We start from the raw sequence: 14,173 nt of genomic DNA on the forward strand, positions 1-14,173 counted from the left end.
GTTGGGCAATCCTACTTCCGTAGTGATACTGCCTCGGAAACCCAAGGAGGGGTCGCTATGAATCGGGGCCGACTCGACGGCAAACAACAACAACAAGTTAAAATCCTAACATTTCAAGTACCTCCTCCTCTGAAGACTTTACTATCTGTCCAACTGAATATAATCTATCCTCTTGCATGTTGAACTGCTCTTGCGGTTCTTACACAGTTTGTGTATCATTGTGTGTGTTCTGTCTAGTTCCTCTGAGAGACTATGTTCTCGTTACCTAGTGCCACTCTGACAGAAATATACCATGAATGGGATGGCCTTAACAAACAGGAGTTTATTCTCTTATAGTTCAGAGGCTTTAAATCCAAGTTCAAAGTGCCAAGCTCTAGGGGTTGGGTGAAAGCCCCTCCACCCTGGAGTCCAGCTCTACCTTCTGCTCCCAGCCCACTGGAGCTAGAGGCATTTCTTCACTCAGCTGCTGGCTGCTAAGGCGGACAAACCCAAGGTTGACAAGTAAAAAGGCACAGTCCTGATTTACCAAACCATGGCAGGCCATTAATTTAAGCCCATTGTAAGTCCCAAGGTCAGCAGAGCATGGCAGGCTGCTGAACAAGGACACAGGTACCTGCAGGGTCCAAGCACGCCATAAGCTAGAGACCATTACCCAAGGCTTCTGCTTATATACAGGAAGCAGACCACATTCCCTAAGGCAGCTACCCAGTTGCTCACAGTAGATTCCACCATGGAGTTGATTACCAGTCTCATCATGGGGAATACTACATCCAGTTGCCCAGCCATTCAACCAGGCCCAGCAAGTTGACACACAAACTGAACTACCACAGACTATAAACTCCTAGAAGGAAAGAATGGTACCCTACTTGTCCTTGAAACCTACTGAGCCAGTACAAAGTAGATGCATTGTAAACTTATGGGTACTTGAATCAAGTAGTTTAGCTTCTTGGCATACTCCAATCTGTACTAAGAATTAAATTTACTCTCATATATATGACTTACCAGGCCAAGATTCAGCAGTTTAGAAACAATCTTGTCAAACACTCCTCTGTCATTTTCCTCATAAATCCTGGTTGCAATTTTCTGAACAATGTCTTCAGCAGTTAGAGGAGTTCCATCTAGTTGGTGAAGGCCATCTGGATCATCTAGACAGAGCAACCACAATTTCACAGTACAGTGAGCAAAGACCTATTTCATGGATCATAATCTGCTCATAATCTACACTTCATATGGTGTTTGGTCTGCATAAACTCTTGGTTTGAAATAAAAGTGGACTTCAAGCTAACCAACTAGGATGATAATGGAAATTCTGAAATATTTGATTTTAACAGGAAGGAAGAGCTGAAAACAACACCCCTTCATTTATTATTATCACTAGTAATACAAACTATATCATATAGTTCAAAGCACCCTTCTATATATTATATAATCTGATATCTCATTTCTGTGCAGAGAATAAATTGGTAATATTCCCTACATGTGGGTTTGGCACCACTCATCATCTACATGAATTCCCTTGCAGGCAAATTCCTGGGCTCAGGGTAGAGGAACTTGCTTCAAACCCAGAATCAAAGAGCATATGCTGAAGACTTTATGATTTACCTGGAATATTTACTTCCAGTTGAACATGTATCACAGTGCATTTATATAAGGCAGCTTAATGTGACAAGCCCTGTTCTCTAGAAAATAGGGGACTTATTTTATGTGGCTAGAATTCAAACTTTCAAAATGTGGCAACAGATTTGTTCAAAGCAGTATGAAAATCTATATAAATCTTTGCAGAGAAGCATGCAAATATGAATCCTTGGCCTTCTTGGGAATACATTTGGCAGCAGAAATTCAGACTAATGCAAAGGCTGATTGTAAGAGAAAATGAGGACACAGTAGGGCTAGAAGAAAGCATTGCAGTATATCTGTGGGAAATTATCAGGAATCAATTGTTTTTTTTCCAATCAATTGGTCTTTTCCAATCTATCCTACACTGAGCAGATCAAGTTTACAAGGCACTTAACTCTGTCTGTCACCTCTAAATAGAGTGGAAAAAATCAGAATTTTATGCCCAGTGAAGCCTCTTGTTATCTATATGTCCTTGGACCACTGTAAAGGATAATAATGAGAGTATCTATCCATGGGGTTGTTGTGAGGATCAGATGAAATAAGATGTCAAAGCACCTTGTAAATGATAAAGCACTATATTAAAGTTATTGTGTTATCTTTTAGAGAAAATGGAAATTGAATTCCTGGCTAGATTCTGCCCAATTAATCCTCATTCACTCATAAAAAGAAAGCCCCACTATTCCTATCCAGATTCTGTTCTTTTTTTCTTTCCCTCAATTGTGATTTGGGTGAAAGTTTATGGAGCCAATTCATTTTCCATACAACAGTCCTACAAATTTTGTTTCATGGCATTGATTGCAATCCCCGTAACATAACAGCACTTTTCCCACTTTCTCCCTGTGGTTACTTTTTCCTTGTGTCCCTGCATAGAAAAAAAGGATAGAGAGTCTATTAAATTTTAGGGATTCCAAGCAAGGAATTTCTCCCCTGGCATCTCCAAACTCTATGGAGATGGAAGTATGGGTGACCTCAGGCAGAACATCTTCCTCAGGTTATTTGGAAAGAAGTTTAGGGGAAAATGAGAGAGGTGGTTATACCTGGAGGACTGGAAGTCTGTAATAGCTAAGTAGTCAGCTAACCCATGCACTGAGAGCCTTTGAGCCCTGTGTATCAGAGTGACAAATGAGTAGAATAGCCCCTAAGAAAAAAACATAACATCAATCCTCTCCTGGATGGCTGAAAACTGGGTTCATCATCTATTTTTCAGGAGCATATTTAGGTATGATTTTTCCATTTGTGAGTTGGAAGTCAGGCTCTTGGGAATATGTGAAGCAGAAACTGCCCGGGTATATGCAGAAATGGAAAAATTTATTTCCCTTCCCACTTATCTCTCAGGATCTGAAAGAGGAAGAAAATTGGTTGCCTGCTAGAAATGGAAAATAACTTAAATGACTTTTTCAGTTCATTTACATTACAATAGGGAGAAAGTTAGCAACATGCTGAAAATAGCCTCTTCCTTCCACTGGACTTCTGTATTTTCTTGAGCCAGGAACTTAGGCATCTCCACTAGCAGAGCTTTGCTGGAGGGGCTAATAGTGGAACACTTGGGTATTTCTCCTTACCTTCTACTGGTTTCCCTTGACTCTTCTAGCATACACAGAATTACTCATAGTGACTTCCTTACTGCTCATAAAGGGGTATTAGACCCTCCTGTAGAGACTCTCAGAGAGAGGTTCAACATTTATAACTTTTGCTAACTACCCACGATACTCTAAGTGGATGTCAAAGGGCCGTGTCTCAAATCATCATCTGCCTAGTTATAAAGTTTTGAATTCCCAGCATCTAATATGACACTAGGCACTGATTTGTTCAAGAAATTTTTATTGAAGCCTTAATATATGCCAGACACTGGAAATAGAGTGGTGGCTGGGTCTGGCATGGTCCCTGACTTTATGGAACTTCCTGTGTAGCTCATAATATGATACATAATTGTTGCCCAATAAATATTTGTTGGTAAATGCACACAGGAGCACCAAAGCACTACTTCATAAAACAAAAGGGAAAATCCTGAATCACTCACACTGCAGCGAATGCTGAAAAAGAGACTTGAGTCCTACAGCTCAAATCCATTTGGAGGTTTCCTAAAAGAGTGATTAGGTCTGAGAAACCACCCTGAACTCTTATCCCCCTCTTCTGCGATGCAAGTCTACATGCTTCTTGCATCCTATTCACCTTGATGGTCCCAATCACTCTGATTCCACATGGGCACAGATTAACCAATAAGCATAGTATGCATCAGCTTATAGTAAGGAAGGTATGCACAGGTTTAATTGTTTTACTTACTAATCTGTACTGAACAAATTCATCTGGGTTTCACCATATCAAAGATGTGTGTACCTTGCTTATTGGGCAATCCATCCTTGATTCCAGGACTTCCAAGATGTGAGAGGAAACCAGGGGTCCATCATAAACCATTCTCTCCAATAATGTTGGCCAACCTTCTCTGTGATCTCAGATGGAGTTATATAACTCCAAGGGTAAACCTAGATCTATCAGGACTATTCAGTACTTCTGAAACCACTTGGGATGGTAATAATTTGTTGAAAAAGAAATTAAAATAAGTTCCTCAAGTTAATGGCCAAATCACAAACAGCTATGCTTCTACCTGAATGCGCAACCAGTTTGACCAGTCATGTCAGTCAAACATTACTTTTTTTTCTTCTTACTAAATCAAATAGTTCAGTCAAAGTAGTTGAATCTACTTTAGTATGCAGATATGCCCAGCTTCTACTGTTTTCTAGTCCATATATTTAGGTTGAAAAGTAGAATTTAAGACTGAAAAACAAACAAATTTCTGTAAACAGCATACAATATGAAATGTGTCAAAATATAAATCATTACTCCACTATCATCCCATACATGTTCAACACACTTGTGAACTTTCCTTGGGCTTTGGGATCCTATGAAAGTCCAATTTAATTAGCACTTGTTTTCTGGCAGAGATAATCAGCATAACTCTCTTGTGGCCAGGCAACAAAATAAGGACTTATAAAAAAACTTGTAGCCATGGTCTAAGCACTGGCCCACAAAAGGGAAAACACACTCCCTTCCTCAATGCCCAGATACATCATTCATTCCTTCATGTATTCTTTCAATTGTCATTCACTCATTCATCAATCTGTTCAGTGGATTCATGAGCTTCCAGATACTGGGACTACAATGTCTCTGTCCTTGTAAAATTTTCAGCTTAGTTTTGGAGAAAGACATTCCACTTAGTTTGCAGAATGTACTCACACTTAAGACTATAAAACTACACACTATAATAAGTACCACCAGGAAATGGTATAAAATAAGGTTGGCAGATGATATTTCTATATCTGTATCTGTATGTGCTGTAAGAATTCTGTATATATAATAGAGCTAAGTTATGGTAACTTCTTAGCCACAGCCAACCACCCTGAGGGACTAGTGGACCTGTGGGATCAGGACCATGGTCACATGGGACATCAAGCTCAATTGACATAACATACTACACAAAATCATTGTTCTACATCTTACTTTGGTGAGTAGCAACTGGATTTAAAAGCTTGCAAGCAGTCATCTAGATGTAATGATGGGTATCTCCTCATTCAGAGCAAAGAAGAATGAAGAAAACCAAAAACACATGGAAACAATTAGTCCAAGGGACTAGTGGATCATGTGAACCTCAGCCTATATGACCATGAGACCAGAAGAACTAGATGGTGCCTGGCTACTGCTGTAAACCACTTGGAAAGGGATCAGTGCAGGAGATCCTGGATAGAGTGGGAGAACAATGTGGAACAAAACTCAAAATCATTAAAAAAAAAAAAAAAGACCAGGTTTACTGGTCTGATAGAGCCTGGTGAGACCACTTGACCATGGTCCCTCATTACCCTTCAAGTCTGCAATTGAACTCATTCCTGTGGCTTCCAGCCAAACAGGCATATAGGGTGAATTTTACATCAGGTAGATATACTCCTAGGAACTCTGGTGGTGTACTGCCTAAAGCATTTGACTGTTAACCAGAAGGCTGATGGTTCACACCCACCAGTCACTCCTTGGAAGGAAGGTTGGGCAATCTACTTCTGTAGTGATATTGCCTAGGGGTCGCTAGGAGTTGAAATGGACTCAACAGCAGTGAGTGAGAGATACTCCTTAGAATGATCAATCATGGGAGAACAAAAGGGCAATATTTGCACAGGGAGATAGCTCAAGGGGCAGAAATGCATAGGATAGAAGGACACAGGGAAGAGGTAACTACAGGAAGGAAATGGGAGGAAAGCTGTTAGTTACACTGTGAGGAATTGCAGTCAGTGTCATGAAACAAAATGTATATGAACAGCTGTATGGAAAATGGATTTGCTCTGTAAACTTTCACCCAAATCACAATAAGGAAAAAAAGAAAAAGGAAATGGTATAAGGTTTCTATCAGATCATGTGAGCTAGACAAACCTAGAGATGTAGACAGGAGCCAATCTATGTAGGGTGGTGGAAGTCATGTAAAGGATTTTGGTGTTCATCCTGAGAGAAACTTCAATCTACTAATGGATTTTATGCAAAAGTGGGACATGTTCATATTTATGTATTACAAAGATCACTCTGGCTGCTACATGAAGAATGAGTTGGAAGGTGGCAGAGTAGATACTAGAATGTCTATTAGAAGATTTTGCTGTAGTTCAAGTGAGACACTATTGTAATTTGGACTCAAACTAACCAAACTCATGGTCATCAAGTTGATTTTGACTCATAGCAACCCCACCTTTGGGTTTCCAAGGTGGTAAATCTTTATGGAAGTAGACTGCTTAGTCTTCCTTTTGCAGCGTGCTGGTGGGTTTGAACAACCAACCTCTGGTTAGCAGTCAAATTCCATAGGCACTATGCCACCAGTTGTTGTTGTTGTTGTTATGTGCCTTCAAGTCAGACCCAACTCAGCGACCCCTCCTTGGGTTTCCGAGGCAGTATCACTACAGAAGTAGATTGCCCCATCTTCTTTCTGAGGAGTGGCTGGTGGGTTTGAACCGCCAGCCTTCTGGTTAGCAGTCAAGTGCCTTAGCCACTATGCTATGTGGTTATTTGGGATAGAAAGAAGATTTGAGAGATACCAGGGAAGCAAAATTGGTAAGATTTGGTGGATTGAATTGAGTGATGAGAAGAGAAAAAGAGCTAGTTTGATACTCAGATTTTTGCCTTGAAAACTAGATGAAAAATAGTACCTTTCCTAGGAAAAGAGCACTAGAAGAAGGAGTAGGCTGTGAAGTGAATGCAGATAATAAGTTTAATCTTGTACAACTTTGAGGTGCTTCTGAGACATTCAAATGAAATATTAAATAGACAGATACAGAGGTCTATAGCTCAGAGAAGTCTGGGATAACAACATGGGATATCACATGGTAACTGAGGTTGTGGACAAGGTTAGCATAGCCCAGGGAAAAAGGATATAGCTAGGAGAACATGGAAAGGGAAATAATAGATATTTGGCCTTTAGGGAGGGGCATATTATTAATTTAATTATTCGATAATTATGACATTTTGCTTGCAGTAATGGTTAAAATAATTGGAATCTTAAAATGAATTAAATAACATACAAATAGAGAGTAGATTACTAAAGTTTTCAAAGCATCATTAAAAAGAACCTTTGAAGAGAAAATAAAAATTGAGCATCCAAATACATCCATAATACATAAATATGGAGCTGGGGCTTTGTACAATATCAGTCAGTTTGGGCTTTATCTCACTTTTGGAATTGACTAATACAGAATTATGAGTGTGTAACAGATATTTTAAAAACATAGGACTTTCTCTTTATCAAAAAATAGGAAATTCCACATCATAGAAAATAGGTGGCAAAAAGGTACTTTCCCTTGTTTACCTTGAAATTTATGATCCAGTCCACTCTTAGTAGAATCATAATCATCAATTAGTCTTCGATTCTTTGTTGAATCAACATCTTCCATATTCAGTTTATTGTCATTTGGAGAGCTTCTTATGGATTGTTTTTCTTTCTCAATTTTTTGCTTTTCTGTTATTGCCTTTAGCAGGTTCAAGTTATCAGCAAAAGAATAATTGCTTTCTCCTGCATTATTTTCTGGATGAAAATCCCCAAACCCAACACATGACTTTAGTTAAAATACTCCAGGCCTACATTATTTAAATTAACATAAATAAATAACAATTAATCCAAAGAAGTTTTACCTGGAAGGTAAGTTTTTTTAATCTTGTCTGCTTCTGCTTCAGCAATCTGTGAAACAGACAGGGTATAAATTAGATTTTAAATAATTGCTCCATTATTTACCAACTATCACAGTCAAATGATTTAATCTCCATGGGACTTAGTTTTCTCATTTATAAAGTACAGATAGGAATTTCCTTCTCAAAGCATTGTTCTAAAGACTAAGATAAAGTGCAGATGCTCTATAAATATTAATTATCTTCTTCCTGTAATAGTGGAAAAGCTAAATCTCTGGTAAATTAAGCAGTCTTACAGTAAAGTGGATGTGATGTTGAACTAATTGAGTTATTATAGAGTCATCTCTATGTATTATAAAGAGCTCTGGTGGCATAGTGCCTAAGGGATTTAACTGCTAACCAGAAGGTTGGCAGTTCAAACCCACCAGCCACTCCACAGAAGGAAGACTGGGCAATCTACTTCTGTAAAGATTTACTGCCTCAGAAACCCAAAGGGGGGTCACTATGAGTTGGAATCACACTCACACACACACACATACATATATATACACACATATGTATATGTATTATATAGAACAAAGTATATAACTCTCAAGGCATAGAAATTACCAAGATTATATATATATATATATCATCCTAATTTCTATAAATTTATTATTAAACTATAAACATCATAGCATAATTACATTAAATAGTAATAACTAGAGTAAAATGAAATAGCATTTATCATTTTACTTTTGACCTACCTGTTCATTCAAAGGCCTTTCTGCACTTAATTCTCTGTTATGCACAGATTTGTCTAGCGTAAAAGAGACATAAAAATATAAATTTAATTGTGTCTTGGGAAGATATAATGTCTCAAGTTAAATAAAACCTTAAATAAATAAATAAATATTAGGAGAAATATTTTTGGATGACTATGAAACAAAAATGTCTATTAACAAAGATTACCAAGATTATTAAAAAAACAACAACAACAAAAAAAAAACACTGATTACCAATGTTGCCTTCTTATTATCCTAGTGTATTTCCTAAGTTAGCAGAATCACACTTTTTTTTTTCTGACCAAAAGCCTAACATACAGTTCTAAAACTTGCCTTACTAGCTATTCTCAACTAGCCAGAACATAATTTGGATTGGTATTATTGGCAAATTAAGAGCTCGTTCATCATCCACTTCAGGTGATATGAATAAAATATCGAAGAAAGGTTGTAAAACAATTAGAAAAAAAATTCAAGCTGCTTTATTAGGCAGAAAAGCCACAATTCCCCTTTTTGGGAAATTTGGTATTTCAAAATAACCAATGTTTTTTTTACTCTATCATTTAAAAAGTCAGGGGGAAAAAATTCTACCTTGGGTCTCTAAATTCAAATAGAATCTCTGTCAATGTGCATGGATACGAACTGATCAGAAAGTGGGACGAAGTGATTTACAGTTCACGGATTATGCCAAACTTTACCTTTTCGTGGACAAATGAGGAGATGGGAAGAAAATTGTCCACGTACCTTGGCTGCCTCCTGGTTTGGGGAAAGCTTGAATTGTGGTGTTGTAGAGTACCAAGACCAGAATCCAGGTGCCGGTCCAAAGGAGCCCCATTCTTCCACACTTGGCGCTGGCTCTCGGAGCTTTAGCTTTTGTTATGAATGAGAAGGAGGAGTGAAAACAGGAAGAGCCAGGTGGGCGGGTGCGGGCTGGGAGAGACGCCAGGAGCTCCAAATTCTGATGGGATTAGAAAGACTCGGGAGGCTCTGGAGTCAGGTCCTCAGGTGGAAGAGAGCGCTGTCCGCCTTGTGAGTGCTGAAGTTCCTGTGACGCGAAGCCGACCGCTGGTCCTCTAGGGCGTAGCCTTACTCTCACCTCCCTCCTTGAGAGGAAGTGAGGAAGGAAGCGCATGCTCCTTGCAAGCCAGGGGCGGGAAGGGATTGCGTCAGCGACTCCAAAGCTACTCCAGTTCCCAGGGAATGAAAAGGGGGAGGGGCGACAGTCTGGTTAGCGTATTTTCTGTGCCGCAGTCCTCGCTCGGGGTGTCCCTGCTGTCAGGGTCAGCTGGATTGCCGTAAACTGGAACATAATTGTCGTAAATTCCCAAGTAAATCTTACCTTACCAGAAGGACAAAATGCTTTTTCTGTAGGTGCACCTGTAAGGGTAACCTTGTGAGAGGGGTTCTGCTTTGGGATTATTCTTTTGGGATATCTGCTCCAAGAATCCCTTCTTTCCATTCCACCTCTTATACTCAGGAGGTGGATACAACTCTTACGCCCTTAGAAAAGTCCTGTCTTCAGTGAGTTGGGTTATCATATCAAGCGTCCCTTGGCACTCTGACCTGTGTCTCCACTCTATGGAATCTTTTGAATTGAGAAATTCAAGGAACATTCTTTCAAACACTCAGCTGCAACACACCCTCTCACCCTTCCAGACGCTGAAACAGACAACAAATCATTGTTTTCCTAAGAGCGATATCCCCATCAGTCCTGGGGAGATGAGCGACAAGGACTGGGCTCATTCTAAAATTTCCCCTTCCCCACCCTCCCCCCTAAAAATAAAAGGAAGAAGAAGGAGACTGCACTTCTATAAAATCTTACCCAGGATTTAATTACACCTAAAAATCCCCAAAAACAAATCCACTGCCATCGAGGAGATTTCCACTCATAGCAACCCTATAAGGACAGAGTAGAACTGCCCCATAGCGTTTCCAAGGCTGTAAATCTTTACAGAAGCAGACTGCCTGCCTCATCTTTCTCCCACAGAGCATCTGGCAGGTTCCAACCACCAAACTTCTTGGTTAGCAGCCAAATACTTTAACCACAGTTCCACCAGAGCTCCTTAATTATGCCCAAGGACCTTCCTATTCTTTTCTTCAAGAGAGAGGTTAGTAACATAAAGGTAAGTTTATTATAGCTATATCAGAGAAGTGCTCCATATATTCTGAGAATATACCCAGAAGTCTAAGACTACTTCCTACAAGGAACTACCAAAAGACTTTTGAATGATGAATATAAGTAACACTAATGTGAGCAGGGTGCTGAGTAAGCTCTTTAGTCCCTGATCTTGAAACAAAGGTTGGACCCTTTCCTTTGGACTGCAGCATGCTGGGAACCAGCCTGAATAATAACCAAAGAGAACGATTCAGCACAATCAGGCCTTTGATTCTACACCTCTGCTTTTCAAGGAGCAAGTTAGTCATTCAAATACTTAACAATAAACAAACAAAGTAACAAGCTAATAGACAAATCTCCCTCACTCTGGAGGTTTTGTATTTGGAAGTCATTCAATATTGCCTTTCAGAATTTAAAGAGTGCTTTAAAATCTAACAACTACTTCAAAACAAATAGCTATTTCTTGGCAGTGATAAAGTGGCATTATTAGCCCTATATACAGAGTTTTGAAAAATTAAGTCACACTTAAAAATCCCAGCTAAGTGAAGGATGAAAATCCTTCATTTCCTTTTCTTTAAAAGAAAGATGGCAAGGTCTGTTTACTGTTGATATTGAGATTAAATGAGTACATGTTTTAATAAAGTCATTTTGATGACATTAATATTTTGACATATCCTAAAAAATGTCACTAAATATTTGCAGCTTTTAGGAAACATAACCCAATATTATGTACAATAGCCATTCAGTGGTCCTGAGATTCACTTTGTCACTTACCTAATCCCTCAGCATCACTTTTTTTTTTTAAAAAAAAAAACAAAAAACCTTTTGCCACATTCCTGACTTACTCCTGCCCTCAATAAATGTGTGTGGTTAGGAGAGCTTCAAAATGGAATAAAGGTAAGGGATAGTTATGGAGTATATTGCATGGCTTGCCAAAAATAAACAGTAATTCTGGCTGTTTTTGGCCATTTGGAGTTTAAGCGAATGTGTTTCAATGGGCACATTAAATCTAGGAATCACATGCTATGTTTCTGATCAAATGAACTGTGGAGCATGGAGTAATGTATGAATTAGCTTATGTTCTTCAATTTTATGGATTTTCCTACTGTGTTTAATATAGGTCTATGACTGGACTATTCCTAACTTTCATTTCAATTGTTCATTGAATAAATGTTTATTGAACACTTGCAATGTACCAGGTCTGGAGATAATTGCTGGGAGATAATCGTTGAGTATACAAAGACAAGGAAACATGGTCACGACTAGTCTTAGAGCCCGTTCTGGTTACCTAGTGCCGCTTGACACACAAACATAACTACCACAGAGCCTAAGAGAAAGGACTGTGTCTATAACAACAAGAACAACAATTTAGTGAATAGGTTTCATATGCTGCACATAGTTCTAGGTATTTTAGCTCAAAAACTCATTTAAATATAAGTAAATAAATAAGCAAAAAAGAATGTTATGGGTCCTTTGTTGTATGTGCAGAGTTCAGTGGGGTTCAAATCATGGAATGAATGGTCAGGAAAGGTTTCAAAAAGAAAACTTTGGAAAATAATAAAATGATTAAAATATTTGATTCTTGTGTGTAAGAACACTATAAATATTGAATAATACAAAAATATGCTAAAATTAGAAGACAAGTGGCATTGACAGAAACCAGATGATCATGAAATACACAACATACAATGCTGAGTGAGTTGGTCCATGCTTCCTGTGTATGTGTCAACACGCACATAGGTCAGCTGTCATGCTCATGCACAGGTGGAGAAGAAGCCTTTTGATCTGAGTCTTGACGACAGACATAGGTGAAATACATTTTCATTTATTACAGAAAAAGTTCATTTGTGAAGCATTGTTATATATTTTAGAAAATTTCAAACAAACACAAAAGTAGATAAAAGTATTAAAATGGACTCTCATGAAACCATCACCCAACTTTAAACATCATTAAATCATAATCACTCTTTTTATTTCATATTCCCAACCACTTCCCACCCCAATGGATTATTTACCCATAACAATCTCAGACAAAATATTATTTCATCCATGGTATGTCACTGTGTGGATCTAAAAGATAAGATTATTTTTTCCCAACATAACTGCAATACCTTCATCAAACTTAGTAATAACCAAATATCCAGTCAGAGTTCAAATTTCCCCAATTGTCTTATAAATATTTTTACAGTTTGATTTTCTTGAATCAGGATCCAAAAAAATGCATGCATTTGGTTGACATGTGAGTGTAAGCCTGGAGAGGCAGATATTGCAACATTTTCTTTAACTTGCTCAGATAAGTCAGTTGCTTCCTCAGGATACTGTGCACATCTCCAGGGGTGTTATCCCATCATGTTGATTTTTGTAGATGCTTCTTTTCTCTTTGTATAAAAAAAAAATGTTCACTGAAGGAAAAATTCTTAAAATGCAAACAAGAAAAAAACATGATCTAATAGAGATAACCACTGCTAACTTTTGATATATATCTATTAAAAGGGCAAGGAGGCTACATGTTCTGACCTCCTCTAATCCCACAAGAGGAAGACAGGATTACCAGCAGTAACCCAAGGCCTATTACTGCAAGGCCAGACATGCTGCCTCCCTCCAGCCCTTTCACCAACCGTTCCTCCCAAAGCACCCACCACCTCTCTCCTGGGTTCGATAATTCACTGCAGTGGCCACACAGAGCTCACAGATTATGGGGTTTATTAGGGAAGCACCACAGGCTACAATTCAAGCTCAGGAAAAATGCTCAGTCTCTCTCCCAGCCCACCGTCCCTCAGCCAACAGTCTCTCACAGTCTCTTTCACAGCAGTGCTGGTCCCTTGGTGTCTCACTCAGCAATGCGTGTCTCCTGCATCTCTTTCCCAGCAATGCGTGTCTCAGGAGCCCATGTCTCTTTCAGCAGCACATCTTCCTCAACCAGCAGTCAGAGAGCGTTCTGCCTCTAGGAAGCCTCCTTTTGAGCCTGGCAGAGTGGCCAAACTAGCCAATCACAGCATCAGAACTCTAAGCACGTGAAAGAGAGTGGGAACCTCCCAGAACATTATATTGTGCCACACCCAACAGAAATAACCCAGGTGGATAACATTTACAATCAGGAGCTCCTCAGTTGCTCATTCCACCACTGAGTTTACAATGACTTATGGGTAGAAAAGCCACACTAAGTAATTATTACTACACTGCAATATCCTTTTGGTACATGTTTTTTTTCCTAAGAAAATGTATGTATGTTTATAACACCAGGAGCTCTGGTGCCTAAGGCATTTGATTGCTAACAGAAGGCTGGTGGTTCAAACCCACCAGGCACTCCTCGGAAGGAAGGTTGGACAAACTACTTCCGTAGTGATATTACCTTGGAAACCCAAGGAAGAATCATTATGAGTCTAATTGACTCAACGGCAATGAGATTTATAATGTTGTGTCTGTAATGTTACAGTAATTATCTGTTTATATATCTGGCCATCTACCCCACTAGAGGAGTTTCTAGGTGGTCTAAATAGTTAAGAAGCTGGGCTACTAACCAAAAGGTTAG

At 38.9% G+C, this 14,173-nt stretch overlaps 1 protein-coding gene across 1 annotated transcript in view; it reads right to left on the bottom strand.

The window, feature by feature from the left end:
• The window catches only part of SCG3 (secretogranin III), a 40,256-nt gene extending 30,896 nt beyond the window's left edge, over positions 1-9,360 (bottom strand). The window contains exons 1-5 of the mRNA XM_007935169.2: positions 9,270-9,360; positions 8,511-8,563; positions 7,771-7,816; positions 7,448-7,663; positions 1,003-1,145 (exon numbers count right to left, since the gene is read on the bottom strand). Coding sequence (XP_007933360.1) covers positions 1,003-1,145; positions 7,448-7,663; positions 7,771-7,816; positions 8,511-8,563; positions 9,270-9,360 — 549 coding nt within the window. The remainder of the gene's footprint in view (positions 1-1,002; positions 1,146-7,447; positions 7,664-7,770; positions 7,817-8,510; positions 8,564-9,269) is intronic.
• Positions 9,361-14,173: the final 4,813 nt, after the last annotated feature.

Source organism: Orycteropus afer, unplaced genomic scaffold, assembly GCF_000298275.1.
Source record: "Orycteropus afer afer isolate SDZICR_OR568_19922 unplaced genomic scaffold, OryAfe1.0 scaffold00026, whole genome shotgun sequence".
NCBI classification, from domain to species: domain Eukaryota; kingdom Metazoa; phylum Chordata; class Mammalia; order Tubulidentata; family Orycteropodidae; genus Orycteropus; species Orycteropus afer.